General features: G+C 41.5%; 2 protein-coding genes across 5 annotated transcripts; one reads left to right on the plus strand and one right to left on the minus strand.

Moving 5' to 3' along the window:
* Positions 1–209: 209 nt before the first annotated feature.
* Positions 210–6,974, minus strand: NDUFAF7 (NADH:ubiquinone oxidoreductase complex assembly factor 7). Its single transcript, XM_061991121.1, has 10 exons — positions 6,783–6,974; positions 6,542–6,696; positions 6,295–6,375; positions 4,928–5,038; positions 3,707–3,917; positions 3,154–3,212; positions 2,301–2,414; positions 1,351–1,494; positions 860–1,033; positions 210–476 (listed from the first exon to the last, which is right to left on the minus strand). Exons 1-10 carry the CDS (start codon positions 6,862–6,864, stop codon positions 264–266), a joined length of 1,344 nt encoding a protein of 447 aa, XP_061847105.1. The 5' UTR covers positions 6,865–6,974; the 3' UTR covers positions 210–263.
* Positions 6,834–24,438, plus strand: LOC133624994 (CCAAT/enhancer-binding protein zeta-like). Of its 4 annotated transcripts, none has more exons than XM_061991126.1 (10): positions 6,834–7,016; positions 8,067–8,286; positions 10,173–10,347; positions 15,573–15,641; positions 19,254–19,320; positions 20,621–20,718; positions 22,159–22,219; positions 23,512–23,576; positions 24,045–24,106; positions 24,191–24,438. In XM_061991126.1, the coding sequence occupies exons 3-8, from the start codon at positions 10,326–10,328 to the stop codon at positions 23,522–23,524; spliced, it is 330 nt and encodes a 109-aa protein (XP_061847110.1). In that variant the 5' UTR covers positions 6,834–7,016; positions 8,067–8,286; positions 10,173–10,325; the 3' UTR covers positions 23,525–23,576; positions 24,045–24,106; positions 24,191–24,438. The 4 variants fall into 4 exon arrangements, with proteins under 4 accessions (XP_061847110.1, XP_061847112.1, XP_061847113.1 ...); XM_061991128.1 differs by having other exon boundaries at positions 24,195–24,438; XM_061991127.1 differs by lacking the exon at positions 6,834–7,016 and adding an exon at positions 7,069–7,820.
* The last annotated feature ends 285 nt before the right edge of the window (positions 24,439–24,723 follow it).

The raw sequence follows: 24,723 nt of genomic DNA on the forward strand, positions 1-24,723 counted from the left end.
CCATACCACCACAGGGCTGGGCCCAGAAGTGTAGAGTGATGTGAAAAAACTGCCTTGGGAAGCAGTGACACTTCCTGTGCTTTCAGTTCCAAGATAAAACCTCTGGTTCTCACCTTACTATGTAGCTATATATTCATCACGACTGCAAAACACTTAGCATGTGAAACCATAAAATGCAGGACTCTGTTCCTTTGATTTTTTTTCTTTTATTAAACAGGTTTCTACTGAAAGCTTTTTGAGACATTTTGCAATAGTATTTTAAATTACTTCAGTGAGAGCTCACTGAATCCAGCAACAGGAGGTAAGGGAGCTTGTGAGTTGGGCTGAGGTTTCTTGGCAGGAAGTTCAAGTCTGCAGTGCGGCAGCAGGGCAAAGAAGTTGAAACAGTCCCCCATCTTCTTGGGATTCATCAGCATATCATAGCTATGAAGTAACTGCTCATGAGTTGCTTTGTCATATGAATTCTGCAAGAGCACCTAAAAAAAAAAAAAAAAAAGTTATAGTCCTCCTGCTTCCCTATGACTTCCCCCATAGCTGCACTCTCATTGCACCCTTTTCATGTGCATTAGTGTAACAAAGCCAGAATGTTTAGCAGAACTGGGGAGATCTCTGGTGGAGCTCATGTGCTGATGTAGCTAGCAAAGGTTTGCATTAAATGCTCCCAAATCTAATACAATCAATGTGTGTTGAAGGATCCAGAGTAACTTATGTATAGGAGAAGCAACTCTTTCCATCTCATACCTACAGGTTGTTTTGAACAACTTTCTTTTAAAATCTGATTTTTATAAAAGGTCTCTTGCTGCTTACAAGTATTGTTTCTGGACTGGGAGAGTTAATGTACCTGTGAGTACTTTTGTACCTGTAATCGAAGGTCAATGCCCATGTTTTTTAGAAACTCCCGCTGTTTTATGGGGCCCAACGTGGCTGTTCTTCCCTCTGTCATCTTTTGAAGATAGCTGAAATCAACATCTGCAGTCAGATCCGCTGTACCTGGAGCTCTCAGTACATGATGAGGTTTGTGATTCCGGAAGCCCTGAAAAAGGAAAGGAGAAGAGATGATACTTAGCTGTACTCTTTGAGTGACCCTTGCTGGGGCTAGCAAAGGCTGTTGTGTGAGCAGTGAGAACAGCAAGTTAGACTTTGGAAAGCTGAGGTAATCTCAGCCCTTGCTACATTCATCTTTTCTGTCTGACAGAAACCCTTGTGGGTACTGATTCAGTAAGAACTCAGTTACTTAGGTCTGTCATGGCAGCCACTCAAGACCTTTCTCTTACAAGAGCCTAATGATCCAAGTGATAAATAAAAAATAAAGAAGTACTTGGGCTTATTACTTCAGGGTATATGACTTACCCGGAAAGTGTCAGTTTTGGTGCCATCGTGCCCATAGTCAGCAATGAGCGCGGCCCCTCCGTCCTCCTCTATGCGAGAGGCAAGCCTCTGAATGATGATGCCGGCCTCAGGACACACCTCCATGTGATCCCTCCTTTCTCCTGGCTAGTGTGAAAATCAGTGTACTCTTAGCAAACAAATACAGACCCAGAGTTCTTCACACCTGATGTCTAGGGATTGTCATCACTTCACTGGGGTGCCGAGGCCCAGGGGTGCATGCCAGCCTGCCTCAAGCTTAATCTCATTTTTGCTAACCCACATTTTCAATGAGTGTTTTGGATAGCTGGGTTTCAGCCACCTCTCCCATAACCTAGAGTCAACAGAACTGAACACTTTTCTAACACGTGAGCATGGCTGCATCAGGTGAAACTGCATTGCTGTGGTACAAGAGTAAAAACGGCTCTCTCTTCAGCTGTGCCCACCCTTCCCAAAAGGCCTTTCTGCATGAAACTGTAGTTTGGTTTTAATCTCAGCTACTTCATTTTTGTAAGAATCCAGTGGAATTCAGGAATAAATAATAACCATAGACACTTCCCAGTAAAGCTCAGTGCAGCACAGAAGTAGAACTCAGCCACAGTGAGCAGCTACACAGCAGGCTGAGAGACTGCCTTAGGTGACAGTGCAATGCAGAGCTGCCATCACTTCCCCACCTGAGTTTGCTGCTCTCTGAAGTGTTTTGACGGTTTAGGCTCTGATTTTGCCAAGTTTGACGTATGGGTTTATTTTTGTGCTGTATTTTCACAGTGCACAAACTGACATGCTTGTGGACAGTTTATGGAACAGAAACGGTAAGCTGTATTTACTCATCAATAGACAGAGAGCCTGCCTCTTGCTGTCAAAGCCAGAAGCAGTAAATGTCCTTGAAAGAGCCAGTAAAGATGCAGCACAAACTCTGGCAGGCACAACCTTACCTGAATAAAGTTTTCTGTTGCAGGGGTACTGGATGGTGAGAGGACAAACCGCAGCTGGTCAGGAACTTCCGGATCTATATCAACCAACACTTCCCGCCAGCCTTTCTCTGTTCTCTGGGGAGTGAACCCAAAGTGCTCATCATTTTACGCTCTTAATGGGTACAACAGTCTTTTGATTATTTGATTGAACTAATGTGTCAAGCACTTTGCATAAATGTTTTAAGAATGTTATATGCTGTTAACAACTATTTGTTCCTATTTCATTGCTAACTGCCTGGCAAGAAGCTTGTGGTGTAGAGACTCAACAGATGCAGATTCAACAAATGCAGGTTTAATGATACTTAAAACGAGTTAATTGTGCTGTTAAGAAAAATGTTGCCTTTTTTTTGACAGTGCAATCTTTAATTTATCAAAATAAAATACATTACTGTGCCAGTGATTTTCGTAAACTAATTGTCAAATTGGGAGTTGGAAGTTTCTTTTGAATCCTAACTAGCCTCTATTTTGCTATTCCCCTTACCATTCATGTAAAACTCCTTCCATCTCTCTCAGTAGTGGCACATAAAATAATGTGAAAATTAAAAAACTTCATTGATGTAGCATAAGAAATAAAAAAAACTTGAGATTTATCTCAACAGAAAGAAATCATTAGCTTTCTACAAGTTTTACTATTTAAAAATAATTACCGATTTTACAGTTATCAGATGATTAACCTTCATTTGTCCCAATTCAGTTAGAAATAGTTTATTACCAGAGACAGTGTATGTGTCTAGTTTGACATCCCAATTCTATACTTCCTCAAAGAGAAGAGGTATTTAAGTGGGTGGTCACAATTACAGGAATTTTGCTATACCTGAAACTTATGTATTGGCAGGGCATCAAAAAACTCATGGGCCAGGTAAAAGCTGTAACCTGCAGGAAGGTAAAAAATAATGCATTATATTATTAAAGCTTCCATAGCAGCTTCCAGATGAAAATTAAATTGTTTTTATGAGTTCAAATGAATTAAACTAGTTCATGTGGTTGTGAAATAATTAGCATTAATTCCAGCTTGGACTCCTCCAAGACGGCATTTCTATAGCTAGCTCTAGTTTTCAGTCCATGATTTTTAGATTGGTGTCTCATGAAAGGAGATTCAGGCAAAGCCGTTAACAATTTCCCATGAAAAGAAAAAGTCAGGTTATACAAAAATGGGTTGCTATCCCAAAGTGAAGGCATTCAGAATAGACAGAAGTTATGAAAACAAGTCAAGATCCTGCCTCAGGCTCATAAAAGAAACAAGAACAAATGTGAGTATTAACTACTTTCTTCTCCCTTATGAAGGCTAGCAGAGGTGTCCTTCGACATCAAAAGCTGCAAATGGAGGGAGGACGTCATCCCTGTCACAAGACATTCAAGCTCCTTACCTGCTGGCACATCTTGAATGTCTCTGTACCAGAAGATGGGAATTCCAGTGTTGCTAAGGCCTTGCATGTAAGCAGACTTGTCCTTGGAGTTCAACTGCGCCTTCCGTCCCGTCAGCGTCAGCGCTTGGATCTTGCTGAGTTTGGGACTCACTTCTACCAGATGGACAGAGATATCACATTTACTAAGTAAAGAGGCAAGCTGCTTGAAGACCTATAAAGGCAGATGAATACTATTAGGCACAGTCATGTGCTGAGTACATTAAAGAGTTAAGAATTAACCTCGAATCTCATCACCTATGTTTAAGATAAAAGATTTAGATGGCTTTCATTTGACAAAACATTCTCAGTGAAATCAACTGCCTTTTGCTCCTCCAGAACAAAGTAGGAGTTTCTTCATAGATTTTAGTAAAAGCTGCTGCTATGCTTCTAATGGAGTTGGCAAAATACAGCATGTTACATAGCTGTAAGGACAACACCATGAAATGCTAATGTAGGTTAGTAACGGCCTGAGAGTAAGTAGCTCCTCTAAGATCTGCAGAGGGTTTTGCATTAGGAGAAAAATGGTTCAGTTTTCCCAGACTCCATAAACAGAAGCATTCTATTTCACTGTGCTTTTCAGAGTTTTTTTAAAAAAATTATATATGTAAATAGAACAGAAATTACTCTGTAGTACAAATTTTGTCAGCAACCTGTTTTGGAATCACTCCTATTTTAAGTGACAGCCATGCAACCATGACTGCACATGAAGGGTTAACTTGGAAGAAATAAGCCCCTGAAGTCCCCAAAGGAACTGGCACAACTTCACTCCTGTATTATTGTCCTCCTCCCTGCTTCCTCCTAGTGCTTGCACTGAGGCCTTCCTCCTGTTTACACAGAGCAGCACCCTCCTAAATGGTTTTCGGTTTGGATAATGCTTTCCTATACAGACGTAATGTGTAATGGGATATTCCTGCATTCCCCTTCCATCAAGTAGTGTTTGTGAGACTCCACATGTGTCTGGACCGTGCACATACTCTGGCCTGTGTTCTGCTTTCACCTGAGGGGCCTGGTCTCTGAAACATACATATATTCTGATTAGATTCCAAGCTAAAAATATCCTGACTGAAATGATTTGGTTGCTATGGAAGGTTAAACCCTGATAGTAAAACATGTCCTTCAGATGTCAGAGGTGCCATGGAATCAAGCCAGAAACAAAGAATATTAATATCGGCTTTCACCTACCCGTAAGATGTCATCAGTGAGAGTGCCTCTCCCCGGGCCCAGTTCCACCAGCTGGAACGCTGGAGGTCTGCCCGAGGCCATCCACTCGCTGACATACCATATTCCTATCAACTGACAGGGAGAAACAACATAAATAAAAAAATTTTAAAAAGTTAAAGAGTTATAATGTCAGAGCTTGCAGAGAGCAGCATCTGCGATTGGTCTGGTACCAACTAAGACACTGTGCAATATTCTCTCTCTCCTTATTTTAAAACAAGAAAAAATTTTATCACAGAATCTGAAGGGCTGAAAGGGACCTCAAAAGTTCACCTAGTCCAACCCCCCTGCCAGAGTAGGGCCACCTAGAGTAGGTCACACAGGAACTTGTCCAGGTGGGTTTTGAATGTCTTCAGAAAAGGAGACTCCATAACCCATCTGGGCAGCCTGTTCCAGTGCTCCATCACCCTCACAATGAAGAAATTCTTCCTTGTGTTTCTTTGGAACTTCTTATGTTCCATTGCTTGTACCCATTGCTCCTTATTCTATCATTGGACATCACTGGACAGCCTGGCTCCATCCTCCTGACACCTGCCCTTTACATATTTGTAAACATTAATGAGGCTACCCCTCAGTGTCTTTTCCTCTTCTCCAAACTCCCCTTCTTCTCCAAGCTTTAGCCAAGGCCAATGGCATCCTGGGATGTATTAAGAAGAGTATGGCCAGCAGGTTAAGGCAGGTTCTGCTCCTCCTCTACTCTGCCCTGGTGAGGCCTCATCTGGAGTCCTGTGTCCAGTTCTGGGCTCCCCAGCTCCAGAGGGACAAGGAACTTCTGGAGAGAGTCCAAAGCAGGGCCAGCAAGATGATCAGGGGACTGGGAGCATCTTCCTTATGAGGAAAGGCTGCGGGAACTGGGGTTGTTTAGTCTAGAGAAGACTGCTGGAGGATCTCATTAATATTTACAAATACCTAAATGGCAGGTGTCAGGAGGTTGGGGCATCCCTTTTTTCTGTTTTATCTAGCTATAGGACAAGGGGTAATGGGATGAAGCTGGAACGCAAAAAGTTCCTCTTAAACATAAGGGAAAACTTATTTCATTGTTCAGATGAGGGAGTCCTGGCACAGGCTGCTTAGAGAGAGTGAAGATTCTTCTTCTCTGGAGGTTTTCAACACCCACCTGGACACGTTTCTGATCTACATGGACTGGATGATCTTTAGAGGTCCCTTCCCTCCCCAACCATTCTGTGATTCTGAGAACTTCAAAGTCATCATTGCTCTTTAATAGTCTGATATCGGTAACATACCCAAACGCAGGCTGGGAAATCACTGCCAGCCTCGTGGAGATGAAGAACTGAAGAAAGATGTTTAAGACACAAGGAACCGTGCATTACCTCTCCAAATACCTGACTTATTTCAGGTGAGGTGACGAAATCGCCGCTTTCTCCGATGCCGCCGCAGCGCGTGTAGTAACCCTGCGAGGGGAGAGAGGAGAGGGGAGAGGCGCCGGAGCGCGGTGAACAGCGCAGTGGGGGCCGCTTCCCCCCCGGCTGCGGCTCTACGGGCTGCAGGCGCAGCACCGTCAGCCCGAAGGCCGCGGCGGCCGGGAGCCCGCGGGCCGGCCCCCGCCCGCGCCCGCACCTGGCCGGGGTTGGTGAGCGCCTCCCGCATGTACTCGGCCACTGTCACGGGCCCGGTGGCGCGCAGCTTGAACAACAGGTGCCGCAGCATGGCAGTGTCCCGGCCGGGCCCCTCGGCCTCTGCCGCGCCCGAGGACGGACGCGCCGCCGCCGGAGCTGTGGGGAGAGGAGAGAGAGGCGGCGCTCAGGGGGGCGGCTGGTGGGGCGGTTGCCATGGAGATGGGAAGGAGAGCGGCGGTTACCACGGTGACGGAGGAGCCGGCGGCTACCGGCAGAGCTCCGAGCGGCGGCGAGGAGCGCGTGGCGCGCCAGAAATAGCGCCATGGCACCAGCACCGGCGCCCGCGTCCGGGCACGCTCCTCCTCTTCTTCCTGTTCTCTTCTCCGGGTCCTGGACGCTGGGTGGCCTCGCTGCGTCTCGCCGCCTACGTGAGGACGAGTCACCGGCTGAACTCCACTGGAGGCGGGAAAAATACGGTGAGGTTTTCTGAGGCACTGCCCGCCCCGTCCTTCCCCCTTGTCCCCGCTGGCGGGGTCCAGTCGCGCCCTCCAATTCCCTTGCAGGACCTGTGCTCCCGCCGGCCTGCCGCAAGTGCATAGAGAAGATGTTGAGTGGCAACAGGGATTCAAGAGACAGATGGTTGGTGTGGAGAAAAAATGAGGGAGCATGGACATCCCGGGGTATAATGCTAGGCCCGTTGGGGCAAGGCAGCCTGGGCTCTAATTATATGGATTTGGTGCACAATCAAGACCGGAATCAGAGCCATGATTAAAGTAGTTGCTGTCACGTAGACAGCAGGCCGCTTTCTATTCCCTCAAGGTTGGACTGTTCTTGGCTAAAGGTGGTAAACAACTTCGAGGAAAAACAAGATGTGAAAAAATGAGGGAGCTTGCTTATCACAGAAACCGCAAGTAGAATGAACATGAAAATGTAAACTATCAGCTGCTGTTGCTGAGCTAGCTTGAAGCCTGCATTGTATATAAGTTAGAGCCTGCTTTTAATAAAGTGAAGATTTCTGCTATCACTCACATTGAGTAGGACTAGATTTCTTCCCACCCAGCTGAGAGTTGGATCCTAGGCTAAGAGCTGCAAAACTTCGCAACAGTTGGTACTGTGGTACTTTGAGCATCTGCTGAAACTGCAGGTAGCAGAGTTTGTGCAGGTGTTAGAAACACTGAGTCAACGATCCTCTGATGGCAGCAAAATCCCGAGTGCTGGCAGTTGCCCACAAGCTTCTTTGTGACAAGCCTGAGCTGGAAAAAGTTTTGCTTGTTCAGCTGGTAAGTAAACTGGGAGACCCTCAGAACAAGATTGCCACCAAAGCCTCTTATCTTTTAGAGATGTTGCTTGACAGGCATCCCAATATGAAGGGTGTAGTGTGCAGTGAGGTGGAGATGCTTTTGTACCGGCCAAACATTAATGTGAAAACTCAGTATTATGCCATTTGCTTTCTAAATCAGATAGTCCTCAGTCATGAAGAAAGTGCCTTGGCCAGCAAGCTGATAACATTGTACTTCTTTTTTCAGAACTGCATTAAGAGAAAAGACGTTGAGTCCAAAATGCTCAGTGCTCTTCTCTGCGGGGTAAACAGACTGGTGATGAGAAAATGAAAGAGGAAATGAACTCACTGTTTAAAGTTCTGCATTTTGTGAACTTTGGCACCAGTATCCAGGCCCTGATGTTACTGTTCCAAGCGATGGACTCTCAGGAGACCATGTTGGATAGGTACTATGCAGCACTCTACAAGTAAGTGGCAGGTTTGCATTGTTGATCCATTGTATCATTTTTTGAGGCAATCACCATTCATTTAAAGTTGTGGAAACACTTTGCCTTTAAGAGCTTGAGTTGTGCATCTTAGTGGCTAAAACTGTCTGATGTTTTGTGTGAGGCAGAAGAAAAGGCTTGTCATTTCTTCGATGTAACGTGGAGGTAAAACAAATGGGAGTGATAGGTCACAGAATCTTAAGGGTTGGAAAGGACCTCAAAAGATCATCTAGTACAACTCCCCTGCCAGAGAAGGGCCACCTAGAGTAGGTCACACAGGAACCCATCCAATTGGGTTTTGAATGTGCATTTCATCTTTTGGACTGTTTTCTGAAAGTGCCGTGTTTTAATTCCAGATACTATTTGAAACTAATAGGTTTTTTGAAACTTGTTTTGAAATCACTTTTACAGGTACTGTGGCTTAGTCACATAATAGCCTAAAAATGTCCTTTCTTTTTTTTTTCTATATTGGGGATGAGGAAATACTGTGTTACAAACTGTTTAAATGATTTAATTTGTACAGCTGGAAATCATTATGTTATAAAAGTATCTATTTGGGTTTCTTTTTGTCCCAGCTGATTGCTTAAACCCTTTGTAAGATCCTTACAGGCTTCTGTTTAGATGGCCAAAGGGAAGTTGCTGAATTTTTTAAAAGGGAGCTTAAGTTCCCTCAGAACATGGGACCTTCTTGTGCTTGGCAGTCTGGAAAAAAAATGGAGTAGAAAATGAACTTGCAAACGTGTATGTCTGCTCTGATTGTGAAGGATGCTTTCCGCTTCCATGGGAAATATTGCTAACCTTGTTTTTTTCTATTTTTCTTAAACATCTGAATAATCACATTACTTTATTGCTTTGACTGTCTTACACTTTGAAACTGTTTTTAGTTAGACTCAGTTTCTTTTATTTTTCTTTTTCTGTTTACTGGTACAGTGTATTTTTTTCAATTTTGATGTGTCATATATATCTACAGGTTCGACATAGCTGTTGACAGTTCAGGGTTGATGCTAATTGTTTTGAGTATCAGGGCAGAGCCTGCTGCGAGTCTTCTAGGTGGCACTGTGAAAAACATAGATGATTGTTATAACGCACATAGGAGAATAATGGCTTTTAACAACAATCAGCAATGTTTTCTACTGTGTGTTCTACAGGAAGCTTCTAGATCCTACTTTAACAACCTGCTCAAAGCCATCCATGTTTCTTAACCTTGTCTATAAATCTCTGAAGGCAGATGTAGTGTTATGGCACGTGAAGGCTTTTGTGAAGAGGTCACTTGTGGACAAATGCCACCCTTCATTTGTGGAACCCTCTACCTTCTCTCTGAGCTTCTGAAAGTAAAACCAGAGTTAAGGGTCCAGAATTTCTTTATCTTGTCATTTTTTTTCCTAAGCACCTTTCCCCAGTCTGGTTATTAGTAACTCGAGTATTTGCTAATGTGTTATGAGAGAAAACACCTGAACAATTATAAGTACATTAAAAATCTGCATAGATGAAGGTGTTTTAAGCATTGTAATGGGTCTTATAGACTTCATTTGTAGAAAGGGGATTATTTATGAAGTGCTGTATGAGTGAGCAGGTGAACCTTTTTCAACCAAAAGCTTTGTTAAAACATGACCTATTTGGGTTTTTTTGTGACTGCATTCTCTGAAGAACAGCCAAGCAAGACTGGGTATTTTTTTTCTTGTGTGATATAAGCTGTGAAGTTCAGTTTTAAGTCCTGTATCAAGGCCAAAAATCTATATTGCTTAAAACATTGGCCATAATTTACTTATATTTTTGTAAGCAGCTTCTTAAGAACTGTATGTGCATTTTTCTAATAATTCAGAATAAAACTGGAAAGAAAAAGCTGTTGGCTAACATTTTCTGTTTAGGAGTTGGATGATGAAGAGTGCTCTAAGGATCAAGAAGAGGCAGAAGAGGATGAGGAAAAAATTATGGATGCAGACAAAGAAGACAAAGGTGAAGAGAGGGCTGCAACAGAAAGTTCTGCTAAAACAAATGATTCTGATTCAACAGCCTCATGAATGCATCATCTGAATATGGGAGGTAAATTAACACAAAAATACAATTCTTTTAACTCCTAAAGTTTCATAACAGTGATGTGTTCATATAATCATAGAATGGTAGGGGTTGGACCTTTAGAGATCATCTAGTCCAATCCCCCTGCAAGAAGCAGGTTCACCTAGATCAGGTAGCATAGGAACATGTCCAGGTGGGTCTTGAAGACCTCCATCCAAGGAAGGAGCCTTCACAACCCCTCTGGGCAGCCTGCTCCACTGCTCTGTCACCCTCACAGTGAAATAGTTTTTTCTTATGTTTAAGTGGAACTTTTTGTGTTCCAGCTTCATCCGATTACCCTTTGTCCTATTGCTAGCTACTATAGAAAAAAGGGATGTCCCAACCTCCTGACACCCACCCTTTAGATATTTATAAATGTTAATAAGACCTCCCCTCAATCTCCTCCAGACTAAACAGCCCCAGTTCCCAGGGCCTTTCCTCATATGAAAGATGTTCCAGTCCCCTGATGTCTTGGTGGCCCTGCACTGGACTCTCTCCAGCACTTCCCTCTCTCTCTTGAGCTCAGGAGCCCAGAACTGGACAAAGGACTCCAGATAAGGCCTCACCAGGTCAGAGTAGAGGGGGAGAAGGACCTCCCTCAACCTGCTGACCACACTCTTCTTCATGCATCCCAGGATGCCATTGGACTTCTTGGCCACGAGGGCAAAGTGCTGGCTCATATTTAGCTTATTATCAATCAGGACTCCCAGGTCTCTCTCTGCAGAGCTGCTCTTCAGCAGTTCGACCCCCAGCCTGTACTGGTGCATGGGGTTGTTCCTTCCCAGATGCAGGACTCTGCACTTGTCCTTGTTGAACCTCATGAGATTCCTCTCTGCCCAACTGTCAAGCCGGTCGAGATCCTGCTGAATGGCAGCACAGCATTCTGGGGAATCAGCCAGTCCTCCCAGTTTGGTGTCATCAGCCAACTTACTGAGGGTACACTCTGTCCCATCATCCAGGTCATTGAAAATGTTGAACAAGACTGACCCTAGAACTGATCCCTGTGGAACTCCACTGGCCACAGGCCTCCAACTCAATTCTGTGCCATTGATCACCACCCTCTGGGCTCTGTCATTCAGCCAGCTCTTGATCCACCTCACTGTCCACTCATCCAAGCCACACAGCTTGAGCTTTCTGATGAAGATGTTATGGGAGACAGTGTCAAAAGCCTTGCTGAAGTCAAGGTAGATAACATCTGCTGCTCTCCTCTCATCTAGTCAAGCTGGTTATGCACTCATAGAAGGATATCAGGTTAGTCAGATAGGATTTCCCCTTGGTGAAGCCATGTTGACTCCCCCTGATAACCGTCTTATCCTTCATATGTTCAGTGATAACATTCAGGATGAGTTGTTCCATCACTTTTCCAGGGATGGAGGTGAGGCTGACCGGCCTGTAGTTTCCTGGGTCATCCTTCTTGCCCTTTTTGAAGACTGGCATGATATTGGCCTTTCTGCAGTCCTCAGGCACCTCGCCCGTGTTCATCAAGACTTGTTGTGAAATTGATTCAAACATTATTTTAGTATATAGAATTGAAGTTTGTTTCAAAGCAGTGAGTCAAAATAATTTAGCTCAGCAATGATGAAGAGGCTGTATGAATCTGCTGGCATATTTCACTTCAAGCAGTTTGTTGCATTTGTGCCTCAGCAATAAACAGGCTTGGTTTTTTTGCTTCCCTGTTCAAACACCTGTAGTGCAATCTAGCCAAGGCTGGGATGTGTGACTACTCTTTCACTTGTAAAGCTTGGTAAAACAATTTCTCTAGCTTTGAATCTGCTTCTAGTTTCACTCTTTCCCAAGGGCCTTTTGGAAGAGAACGGGGGTTTTCAGGAGCTTCCTTGAAAGTAACTCCCCTATGCACCTGGTCATACACTGGAAGGGAAACTAAATATAACCCCTAACTTCCTGCTGAATGAATTTGTGGCCTGTCAAGCTAAGAATGATGGGCAGCATTACTGTCATGGTGAAATGAAAATAATACTTCATAAAGTTGCCTGGGGAAATTTGTTTTGATCTCCTGTGCCCTTCAGGCAGGAAGAGCAGAGCTTCCTATGATCTGATGCACTGAAGTCCTTTATACTTTGCTGCTGAGAGAACAAGCCTTTGGGAACTGAAGAGGGTAGGGCATTCTTGTGCTGCTATGTTTTTTAGCATATCCCTTGTATTGAGAGAAGGAAGTTAACTGGGAGTAGTTGCCTGGGTAGTATAGGAGAAAGGTTAAATGACATGTTGTTCAGCTTTAAGTTTGTGTATGTTACATACGATGCTGATATTCCAGAGTAGGGAATAGGAATTTCTTAGTGGAAGTTTGGAGAGGAATAATCTTTTTTGACTTTTGGATCTTAGCTGTGTATCACTAAAGCTTTTTAGTGTTAATTAAATCAAACTGTGAGAATATATTTAGTGAACACAGAAGATTAGAACTGTTTGTTCAGTTATTCAAGGGCAGAGCACGTCAGCCTTGCACTATATGGGGGCTATGTGTCATTTAGTGAGTTACAGGGTGGTCTTATGACATGATACTGTCAGGAGTCTGGTATGTCAACATGAGTAATAATTGAGTGGATTTTAGAGTAGAAATAAATAAATGCTTCATATTTTTCAGCTTTCTGAACATTTTCATCCATTTTGCCCTATTTGCAAAAACAATTCTAGAAGTAAGTGCTTTTCCTAGTATGTAACATTTATGTTTACTGTCTTTTGCCATTTGAAAAAATACATCATAAAGCCTCTCTGCACTCTGCAGGTCACTAGCAGCTCTACAGCACTGTAGCATACACTCAAATGCAAAGCTTTTCATGGAATTAAAATGTTTTATGTAAAAGAAACTGCTCACAGAAGTAAGTAATGTGGTAGGAATGTGGGTATTATATGGTTCTTGGAGCTTTTTTAGAGTTTTGGTCTTTTTGTTTAATGAAGGGTTTTTAATGTGGGGACCCCAGCTGTTGAAACAAGTTCTTTTTTAATACTGTTGGCTATCATGTCAAAATTATGTAAAGCTACACAAATATATATTTAAAATATTTCCTTTTCATTTGAATGTATGGTATTCAAATAGTGCTGGTGTTAACTGTGGTTAGCACAGTACACTGCAAGGCAGTTCATTGCTGAAACAAACTGAAGGAAGTGTCTTTTAATTAAGAAAATACTGAAACTCCAAAAATAGACTATACAGGAGTGTATTAACTGGTCAGGCTTGTTGGGGCCTGGGCTATAATGAATGTTACGGAGTTTGACAAAGACAGAGAAAGTCAGCAGTTCGTCTTTGAATCACCTTCGGCAGCAGAAAAAGAGAAGAAATGAATGCCTATGTGACAGCAAGCTTGAGCAAGGGGGAAACCAAAACTGCAGATTGTAACAGAAACAAGGTCAAAGCAAGAAGACAGGATAGAGCATTAAACTAGGCATTGTTAGAAGATTGAATAGAGCATTCAATCATTGTGTGATCGCATGCACCTAACAAATTGCAACATATGTAACTAACAATAGTATAAAGTTAAGTAAATGTAAGGTAAGCATAACCATAGTCTAGTGTTAGAGAAAACTAACTGAAGGCCAAACAGATGGGGTGATATTTTAAGCACAATAAGGTTGATGTTTTAAGTACAATAAGGATGGTGTTTTAACGCAATGAGGTTGGTGTCTGTGCATAGGCCTTATGCATAGCGCGTGATCCTTAGTATTAACTAACTGCCATGAATTGTAGCACATATACAGCATTTGGAAAAAGTATATAAGTAATGATTATGTGACAATAAAGTTGGAGCTGATGCACATCATATTGGTGTCTGGTCACTGTCGTCTCACATAATGAAGAACGCTGCATAATGAAAAACTCCCTCTACACAGGCTTATGTGATGAAGTATCTCCAAGTCTTTGTCTTTTTAAAGTGTAGTTTACTATCATCCTTGGGCTATTTGAGTCCTCTGTGTTTAGTTGCCATCTTTCTAAAATAAAGGCCTTCAAGATTTTTATTTTTTTATCTTCTCTCAGGGAAATCCCATTCAGTACTCTGGTGACCCTTTGCAGGATTTCACTTTAATGAGATTCTTGGATCGCTTTGTGTACAGAAATCCCAAACTCCATAAAGGCAAATGTATGAACTTTATGTATTAACAGATGATCTTGATTACTGATGGTGACCACATCCTTTCTCTCAGATTACCAAGTAACCTTTTGTGCTTGGGAAGTATTTGAGGTGCATGTGGTGCAACAGAGGAGTGGGTCTTCAGGGCTGCAAAAGAGGTATCTGCAACTCAGAGCCACATGACAGTCACATACTGGTGCCTCTCATGTCCACAGTGCAGAAACTGCTAACCTAGCGGGAATAAGAAAACTGATAGGGGAATGTAAAGACTGTCAAGTGGTTGAGGTTGGAAGGGACCTGTGGAGGTCACCTGCTCAAGCAGAGTCACCTCGAGCAGGCTGCCCAGATGGCATTTGAACGTGCACAATAATAGAGACTCCACCACCTTTCTGGGCAGCCTGTGCCAGCACACAGTCACCCTCACAGTTAAAGACTATTTCCTGACGTTCGTGGGGAACCTCCTGTGTTTTGGTTCATGCCCATTGCCTCTGATCCTGTCATGTGCACCATTTGTCTTCTTCACACCCTCCTTTCAGGTATTTATATACATTGATGAGATCCCCCCTGAGCTCTCTCTTCTCCAGATTGAAGAATCCCAGCTCTCAGCTTTTTCTCACAAAAGAGATGCACCAGTCCCTCATCATCTCAGTGGCCTTTCACTGGACTGTCTCTTATATGTCCACATCTGCCTTGTACTGGGGAGCCCAGACCTGGACCCAGAACTCCAGTGTGGCCTCACCAGTGCTGGGCAGAGGAAGGATCACCTCCCACCACTTGCTGGCAAAGCTCCTCCTCATGCAGCCCATGATTACTATCACTCTTCTTTGCCCCAAGAGCACATTGCTGCTCACCTTCTTCTTGGTGTCCACCAGCTGCCCAGGGCCTTTCCTGCCAAGCTGCTCTCCAGTTGGGCAGTCCCCACCATATATTGGTACAGTGGGTTGTCCCTCCCCAGGTGTAGGTTTTTCCACTTGCCCTTGTTGAACTGCATGAGGCTCCTGGCAGTTCATTTCTCCAGCTTCTTGAGGTGCTTATGGATGGCAGCAAAACCTTCTGGCTTGTCAGCCAATCCTTAGTATGGTATCAATAGTAACAAAGTAATTTGTTTCTGATTGTGCTCTGTTACAGAAAACACCAGCAGTGTGGTAATGCAGCCGAAGAAGAAGCAGTGTATGAAAGATATGAATAATCTTGCAGGTAAGCCAGCCCCTTTTCAGTGAAGGTTATGATGGCTAAAATGTTCTTGGCTGTTTGTTGCTGACATGTGCCATTTGCACTGTTGATGCTCTTTCTGTTAGCAGTAAAAGGAAGTCCTGTCCATCAGGAGTGAAGTGGTGGTGCCTGCCATTCAGGGTCAGGTCTGATTTTCTTGTAAGGGTACATGGAATCTCCACAGCTGAGACCTTGGATCCATTGAATCATTTTAAGAACAACTCACACAGAGAAAGTCAGTTAGCTCAACTGTTAGCCTCCTGAGTAGAAAAACACTTTGTCTTCTACTGTAGCACTGTGCTACACACCAAATTTTTTTTAACACCTTTCCTGTCTCTATATTTTCCTCCAAATTGTCAATTACTTTCTGTTGTAGCAATTCCTTTTTATTAGGCAATACATAATGATGATAATACCTTCTGTTTAGCCATCCCATTAAACGTATAACAGTGAAGGACAGCGATACTGAAAACTGCACACCTTGTTTTCTGTGCTCTTTTTGCTGTGACCCACATATGCTTCCCATACGTTCTCTTAACTATGTTTTTCCTGCTTTCCCCTAAAAGAAAATACAGCCCCTAGGTAAAGAGTAAATTTGCAGTCTTGCCTAAAAAGTTTAGAACAGTTTTACAAATTTGGTTGTAGCTGGTAATGGCGATCCCTTAGGGGGAAAAAACATAATAAAAGCCCTAGAATTTATTCCATCTATTTATATTTCTAGTTAGAAGAGAAATCTGTTACGGTACTAACCTCACGGGGACATGAATTTATGTCATGGTTTAGGCCCATCAGGGAACAAAGACCACGATTAGCCTCGAGTACCGAAGAGACTGAGAATTGCTCAAGGGCAGGGAGAGCTTAATTGCCACTTCAGGTTCAGGACAAAACAGACCAGGCCACTCGGTTTGGGTGAGAAGACAGAAAACTAATTTAATGCAACATCAACTAAAACATACCCCCAAAAACCCAAAACATAACCAAAATGAAACAACACAGAGTAATACATCAATGAAGAGTCCAACCAGCCTTTTTAAGAACACCTTCTTGCCACACCTCCCCTCTTCCCGGGCTCAGAGCCCTGATCCCGGTGGTTTTACCTTGTCCCCCCCTGAACGGTTCGGGGGGCAGGCAGTGGGGGTTTCAGTTAGTCTGTTCCCGATAGCTTCTGCCGTTTGTTCCTCCTCAGGATGGGTGAACTCCACACCAGTCCTCCCTGCAAGTCCATGGGGTAACTCACACGCATTGGCAGCCCTGCATGGGCTGCTCCGACGCGCACTTATTCCAAAGGCTGCAGCTCCTCTCTGCCTCTCATGTGGGGCTGCTCTGCAGCGTGCAGGCTCTCCAACACAGCCTGGGCCATGGCCGTCTCCCCACACAGTCCCTCGCCCATCCGGGCTCACTCACATGGAGCTGCTGGTAACTCTCGGTCCTGCCATGGATCACCATATGTTGCAGGGGTACAGCTTGCATTCTCGCCACGGCTTGCAGAGGAGTCTCTGGTCTATTGCTTCTCCTTCCTTCCTCCTTCTCTGGCTGAAGGGTCCGTGTGCTCGCCTCCATCTTGTATCACTCATACACCTCCTGCCAGCACTTCACATTCCCGTCCCCTAAATAGTGATGGCAGAGGCGCCAGATTGGCCCAGCCGGGCCGGAGGTGCGTCTGAACCCAGGAGCCAGGGGAGAGTCCACAAACTCTTTACCGGGTCTTCACTGCAACCCGCTCCCCCTGTTACTAAGCCAAAAGCTGCTCCTTGCTAAACCAGAACAATTTATAAAATACTGATGAAATTTTCTGCTCACAAACATGCCATTCGTGTGTCTCGTATCTTAGTTTTATGAATAATGTCTTTTAAAAATTCTTAGAAGCATCTAAAGTTATATTAAAAATATTTAAAACATAGGTTAGTGGTTGGACCCTATGATCTTAAAGGTCTTTTACAACCAACCAATTCTGTGATTCTAAGCTGTATAGTGTTACTGTGTAGTTAATGTTTTTGTTTCCAACTTATCATGTAACCACTTGTATTCTGTTTATTATGATTGAAAAATGACTTTAAATCTCATAAAATTGATTTATATAATGATTTAAATTATGTAGATTACTTCATACAATGCTACATTTGCAGCTACTGTTAGGATTAGTGTAAGGTATCTTTGGCACTGGTATTTTGCAAAGAGTCTTCCTACTTCCAGAAAGAGACTGTCTTGTATCTAGTCACGCTGTTTCCAAAGACTAAGAGCAGGATTTGGTGGTAAGAAACAACAGTTACAAAACCAGAGTAAACTTATCAGTAAAACCCATTGCTGAAGTACGGAAAAGGTAACCATCTTCTATGGTGCAATCTCTGTAACCTGCCCAGGGATGTGTTTTGCTCCAACTTTGGGTCTGTTGTGTTGCACAGAGGTTTTAGTTACACAGATTAGCTGGTGTACCTTTACTGATGCATGGTTTATAACTATTAATGCTTAAAGTAAGAATTGTTACATCGAATGCATTCCTTAGTTTATTCTGAGTTAGAGACTGAGTATTTGGATTTGAGGAATCTGATTGTTCTACAAATGAAATGTCTGTTAGAAAAATATGATATATTCATATGGATAAAAAATCTGCATGTGTTGTACGTCATTGCTCTGCTGAGGCTTAGAAAACAGAGATTGTAAATCCTCTGGTACCTTCTGCCATTCATTTGAAGAGTCCTTCTGTGAGTATGCTGACCTGGTTTCAGAAACTTACACCCTTGTCACTTATAAAATATTGTAATCTATGCCCACTAGATAATTAGTAGCTCTTCTTTGGTTTACTTCAGAGTTGGAGGAGAGACGGAGAATGTATGAGAGTAAAAAGCTTCTTCTGGGGAGAACTTGATCAATACTCAAATCAATCTGCTGTTGCAATGTCATATTTTGTCTCAGTTCCTCAGAAGTGCAGATCTTGTGCAGTCTGTGAATCTTACCTTCACAGAGGATTCAATACTGAAGCACAATCCCCCTCTAAATTTTATCATTTCCCATTTTAGAGGTTAAGAAAAGATCAGGCTGCAAGGGCTTAGCAATTTAGGAAATGATAAAAATTGTGTTTTGGATGAGGTTGAAACTATATCTGATCTTTTTTCCATCTTTGATGATAGCAGTGCCCAAAGAACAGCGCATGGAAGGTCACCGTAAGCAGATATTAAATAACTGTGAGTCTTAGGCTATTACTAAGTGTAGAGATTGGCCTACACCCAGAAGCATGAAGCTTTACCTCTTTCCAATTTTTTTTATTAGCATTAGCTAAAATAACTCTTGAATAATCATGTTATCTTAACTTTTTGGTTTTTTAATGCATTTCTGCTGCAGGTGATTGCAAAAGCTCCCTTGATGATTAGAACCTGGATAGGGCTGTACCTCCTGTATTTTCCTGTAAGATCCACTCATATTTAAGTATCAGTATGATTAGTATCAGAGAACTGTTGGGTTGAAGAGGTTTTGAGATGAGCTCCACATTATTTACTGGATGACACACTGAGTGTCTGCCTGTGTATGCTGTTTAATCTTTTAAAAGAATAAAAATAATTTCAACTTGAGGTAAAACCAGTTCTTTTCTTGTTTTTGCAGTCAACAGTAAGGAATTTTGTGCCAAAGATGAAAGCAAAATCCCAGTGGATGAAGTGTTTTTTCACAGGTAATGAAATACTTGTGAACATTAAGTGTTGTGTTTTAATGCAGTACCATCAGGGCCCATTACATTTCACACATATTCACAAGTATTTCAAGTGTTAACAAAATTTGGTTAATTTGAATGACTTGTGGTGATAGTACTTTCATTAGAACATCATTTCAATGTTCACCAAAAGTGCTTAGAAAAGAACGTCCCTTATGAACATGGTTAATCAGTGCTTGTAGTCCACAATTAAGTAAGTTGACATTGTAATAAAGAAGCCTGAAACAATGGGTAATGATAAATGTCTTGTAGGTCCTATGCATTACAGATGTATTTTAAAAACCCCAAATAATACCTTGTTTATGTTACTAGCATCAAAACTTATTAGAGTGGAGTCACACAGAAGTTGTCAGTGGAGCTAGTTTAATGTTTATTTGTTTTTTGTTATTCATAGTTCTTTCTGAGTGGCTTTCTTTTCAGTTTGTGATATAAAAATGCACCTGTAACACTAAAATTGAAGTGACATTTGGCAAATATTTGTTCTTACTAGATCAAAGTACTGGCTACCTGTGAGCGTCTCCTTAGGAAATGAGTGCTTGAGTTAACTTTATTTTGCCTAATTCACTTTGTGGTTTGTGGGGGTTTGTTGTATGTAACATATTCATAGCTGTAGGATTTTTTAAAATGTTTCGAAGTATCAAGTTAATGGAACTTACTAATTTTAATTAATCATTATTAAAGTATTAATGAATATAATATAGATAAATGAAATAGTGGTATTAATTTTGAGATTAAAGAAAAGCAGCTTAAAAACCTACTCTTGCACATGCCTGGAATTGTCTTCAGTATTTAGTGATCCTTTTAATATGAAGTGAAGGAGGGAAAGTGGTATAAAATGGCTGACAGAAGGTAAAACTAAGTACACAAAAGAAGAGTGCTACAGGGGAAAACTTAACAGAATTGGTGAATCTCCTTTATATATTTCTTTTTCCCCCGATTAGATTAGATGGATCCTTTCTTCCTTGTCAGTATAAGGCAGTTTTTCATTACTTTCTTGTGCTTTCTTATAAATTCACTATGTTCAAAATAACTTCTGGCACCTTCAGCTGTGAAGTTTGTTTTAAATCTTACAGTAACGGTTTACTCTTTGAAAAACAAAGAAAATATAAACTTTTGATTTGAGAAGTGTTTGAAACTAATGCTTTATTTTCCACTGGTAACATACATGTGACACAAGCTAGGGGTTGTTTTTTTTTAAAAAAAACTTGTCATAAAGATCACCACCTGTAGTTTTGTGTTTGAGAGCAATATGTTATTTCAGATTTTATTCAAAGTTCGATAAGAGGAGAGAGAAACAAAAGCGTCAGGATGATGAAGAAAGTCTGGAAGATGTAGATGATGAATTTGAAAGAGCATTGGGTAAGGTGATGTTTTTCTGTGAAGTAATTATTTCCTGCTATTGCAAATTACTAATTTATTCTTTATAGTGTATATTGAATAAAAGAACCAGATACAGGAATATAGAAATAAAAAAAAAAACCTTTCCAATTCTCATTCTATGGTACTACAGCCAGCAGTGCATACTCCCCATCACATAAGCCAACTGTATGGCCATCTTGTAAAAGAGGTCTTGCTCTCACTACTCCAGTAGCATTTGGCTTGTTCAAGATGTTGGCAAGTGCCTGATTTTGAACATTGGCCCATGAGTGGCAGTTGGTGACTTTTTATTCTTTTCCCGATGTAGTCTGAAAGTTAAGGAACTTTTCCCAACAGCATGTAACATTTGCTCCTTTCTTTACTGCTTGGCCTTTTTCAGTCTTCTTTACAGTCTCATTGAAGTCTTTCATGAGGTTATTTGCTCAGTTAGATCCTTGGCAAGCTTCTGTGGTAGTCTAAACTCCTCCTGTAGCATGTACTTTGCTTTAGAATTAGCCTATGACTTGTTCCAGAATCTCAGTTTGTTAGTGTGCCATAAAGTGTCTGTTGTTTTATGATTTCATGCTTTACTTACACAGCAATATATGTATTTGAAAAAAAAAATCCAGTTAGCTCCTCCACAGCTGTTTTTTTGTACAGTGTTTTAGGAGTATTCGAATCTCCTAGAGCAGGATTCTTCCTTAGAGACGCAATTCATATGGTCTTAGTTACAAGATTCCGTTACTGACTGTGCATGTTGTTTTATTGGTAGCATCTCTTAATCAGCTGACTGTCTCCAAGAATTTGCTTCATAAATTCAGAGACTTAAATTAAGGACCCTCTAATGTTAGTGTTTATTCTTTGAAACAGAACAGCTGTAATTTTTCAGATTTTGATTTTCTTGCTAATTCATGTAGCATTTTGTTTCTAAATGAATCTTAGGATAGGAGCTTTCAGCCTCCAGTCTGCCTGCTTTTCTGTCAAAACTTCTAGTGAATACTGAAATCTGAAACTTCACATACAAACTAGCTGGCAGGACGTTTGCTTGGGGTATCTTTGTTGAGTCTTTGTTCTCTCTGAGTTGGAGCAGGTGGTTGAGACTTGTGACACCTCGCCTGCTAAGTTTGAACCACCGGGCAATTATGTGTCTGTATGCTTCTCACATCATCTCCTCCTGGCCAGAAATTACATCCTGAATAAAAGAAAATGTTCATTATTTTTCAAGGAATTAATATTTTTTTTCCCAAAGTTAGCTTTAGGTAACTGTTCTATGGAGCATTTTTCTATAGGATTATGAACCCTTTGGGATCAGAGGCCTTTGTTACTGATGCAGATCATATAAACTGTTTAGGAAAATGAAACTTAACAATAATATATTTTGCAATGACTTAATATTTCTTTGTGTGACTTTATTTTCTAGTAATAAACATGTCTCCCGTCTAGATACATTCGAAGCTGCTGAAAATGCCATTGATGCTGGCCAGGATGACCTGGATTTCGCTAGGTAGGACTTCAAAATTAGTTCTTATATCTCTTGTTTTAATACCTATAGAGAGTTTTACTCTGCAAAATTGGATAGAAGTTTTCAAAGACTTAAAATATCACATTGCCAAAAAAGCAATAGCAGCTGAACGTTGGGTAATGCTGCTTTGCTGCGTGTCCTATAATGGAGCATCATAATCGTGTGGTGCTTAAGGTCTGCTGGCTTGACACATGAGACCTGTAGTATTTTATTTATACAGTGCAGTGACCCAGTAAACAAGGTGAAACCTTACTTGTTTGTCACTGTCTTGGATTTCTTACTTGAGAGTTATCCAGTACATAAGTAAGTGGAATGAGGCATAATGGTGTCACTGTTGTAAGGATCGGTTGTAACTGGGCCAACGCAGTAAATGAACTATGAAAACTGAAGAGCTCAGTCCTCAGGAAGTCAGGTTGGAAAAAACCTCTAAGATTATGGATTCCCACTGTAAATTATTAAATGGCCTCTTTTACTTAAGTATCTGCAATACAGATTTCAAATCAGCACAGAAGCTATTTTTCTTGAGGTGAAAGAAGAATTAAAGTTTAAATTTCCAGTGAAACCTGAAGATACTTTGTGATCCAGACTGGTGCGAGTAAAAAAATAGCAAAGAGAAAGACAAAAAAACAGGGAACCATCTAGTACATGAAAAATCATGTTTCCTTTCTTAAGAAAAAAAGAAATTGTATTTCTTCATTTACTGGAGTTGCTGGTGATACCAGCAGTTTGTGTGTGTTGTGCAGAAGACTTTCTGAAAAGGTGCAAAGGTGCATAGGAGATAAAATACTGAAGCATAGTTTACACAGTATGTGGCTGGAAAAGCACAGATTAATACAGTACTTCAACAAATCAGGTCATGGGAAGATTACTGAAGGTAGAGGAGGTAAACTGTTCATACAGCTATTGATGCATTTATCTTTCATGGAATCATTATTTCACCACATTTAGCAAGCAGGTATTCAAGTTTTACATTACACCTGCTTTTAGCCTTCATATATTTTTTTCTGTATCTTGTATATTTCATTCCTTTTTGGGTTGGGGGGAGGGGGGAAAGCACAAAGAATGGCACACCACTGACCAATTTTTCAATTGTCTCAGCTGAAGAAATCCCAGATTGGGTTGTGTGCTGTGTTTTAAGACTTTTTTAAAGACCAGACTTGGACCGTGATGACAAATATGCCTAAGAAGAAATTTGAGTGTCTGCTGCGCTTTAAATAAATGTAGGCGGTGTGACAATGAGGGATTGATGTACCTTTTTTGTTTTTTCCTGTCAGATGTAAACAGTGACAAGCTTGTCAGTAAAAAGGGCAAGACATGAGTGTTGTGTGATCACTTGAAGGTAAGGAAACAGTGCTGTGATTTTAATCTGAAAAGGTTTAATGCAAACAGTCTGAAAAATTTGGGAATCAGAGGGTTTTAGTACAGTAGATTATCTACACTTTCAGATCTAGGTTCAGATCTAGGTTTGTAGAAATGGAAGGGAGGTTGAACTGGGCCACACTGTTTGGAGGACAGAGTGATGAACTGCTGTTGAAGGACTGGAAATGAAAGGAGGAACTTTTGAAGGAGGGATGGAGTAGTACTGGCAGTTTGTGCCTCTACTACAAATACCTGATGCAGAGATTTGTGTTTAGTTCTTGGTTGGAACTTTTTATTTCCCTTTATTTTTTAGGAGAGGTAGAGAATAAGGTTTCTAACACAGCTATTTTAGATGGTCTTATTAAATAAGTAATAAAACCCTGCTTTGTTTTAGTGTCTTTCTGAACTTGAAATTGTGTCTCATATGAATGATACTTTTTGTTTGAAGGATCCAAACAAGGAAAGAAGAGAAAACTCAAGGATGCCTGTATACTGGCATCTGCAGAAGAGGTGAGTTTGATCAGTAGTTAGCAAAAAGTGATCAAGCATTTTACCTGTTTCTTTGTAATCAAGTACTAAAATTTGTCTCTAAAGTTAGGCTACCTACTGGATGAAAATGCTGGGTCTAAGTTTGACAATATTGGCATGAACGCCATGGCCAACCGAGATAATGTAAGTACAATGCTACAGAGTGCAGATAGTTATAACGCTGGTTCTTTCTCTTCAGATCGTTTCCTTAAAAAGATGTACCTTAACTGAAATATACACACAGTGTCACACAATAGGGACAGTAGCTCGATGTCAATAAGACAACCTTCTTAGTTACAAGAGATGCCCGGTGCTAGTATTAACTGTGATTCCTGTTGGGAACAAGCCTTCAGGAAAGACAAAGAAGCGATCATGTGGCCCTTTTACTCTGTGAGGACAGGCAGTTTGCTGTTTGTCAAGGGCTCATCTGAATTTTTTTCTGATAGAGCATCCTGGATTCTTGTGAAGGGAAGGCATATGGCATGGTTGTCTTTACCTACTGGAGTATTTCCTTGCTATGTCAGTGAAACAAATGGAGTTTCCCAGAAATAATTACAATGTGTATATACTGATTGAATAATCATTCCATTGTAAAGCTT

The sequence above is a fragment of the Colius striatus genome, chromosome 2, assembly GCF_028858725.1.
Source record: "Colius striatus isolate bColStr4 chromosome 2, bColStr4.1.hap1, whole genome shotgun sequence".
Taxonomy (NCBI): Eukaryota; Metazoa; Chordata; class Aves; order Coliiformes; family Coliidae; genus Colius; species Colius striatus.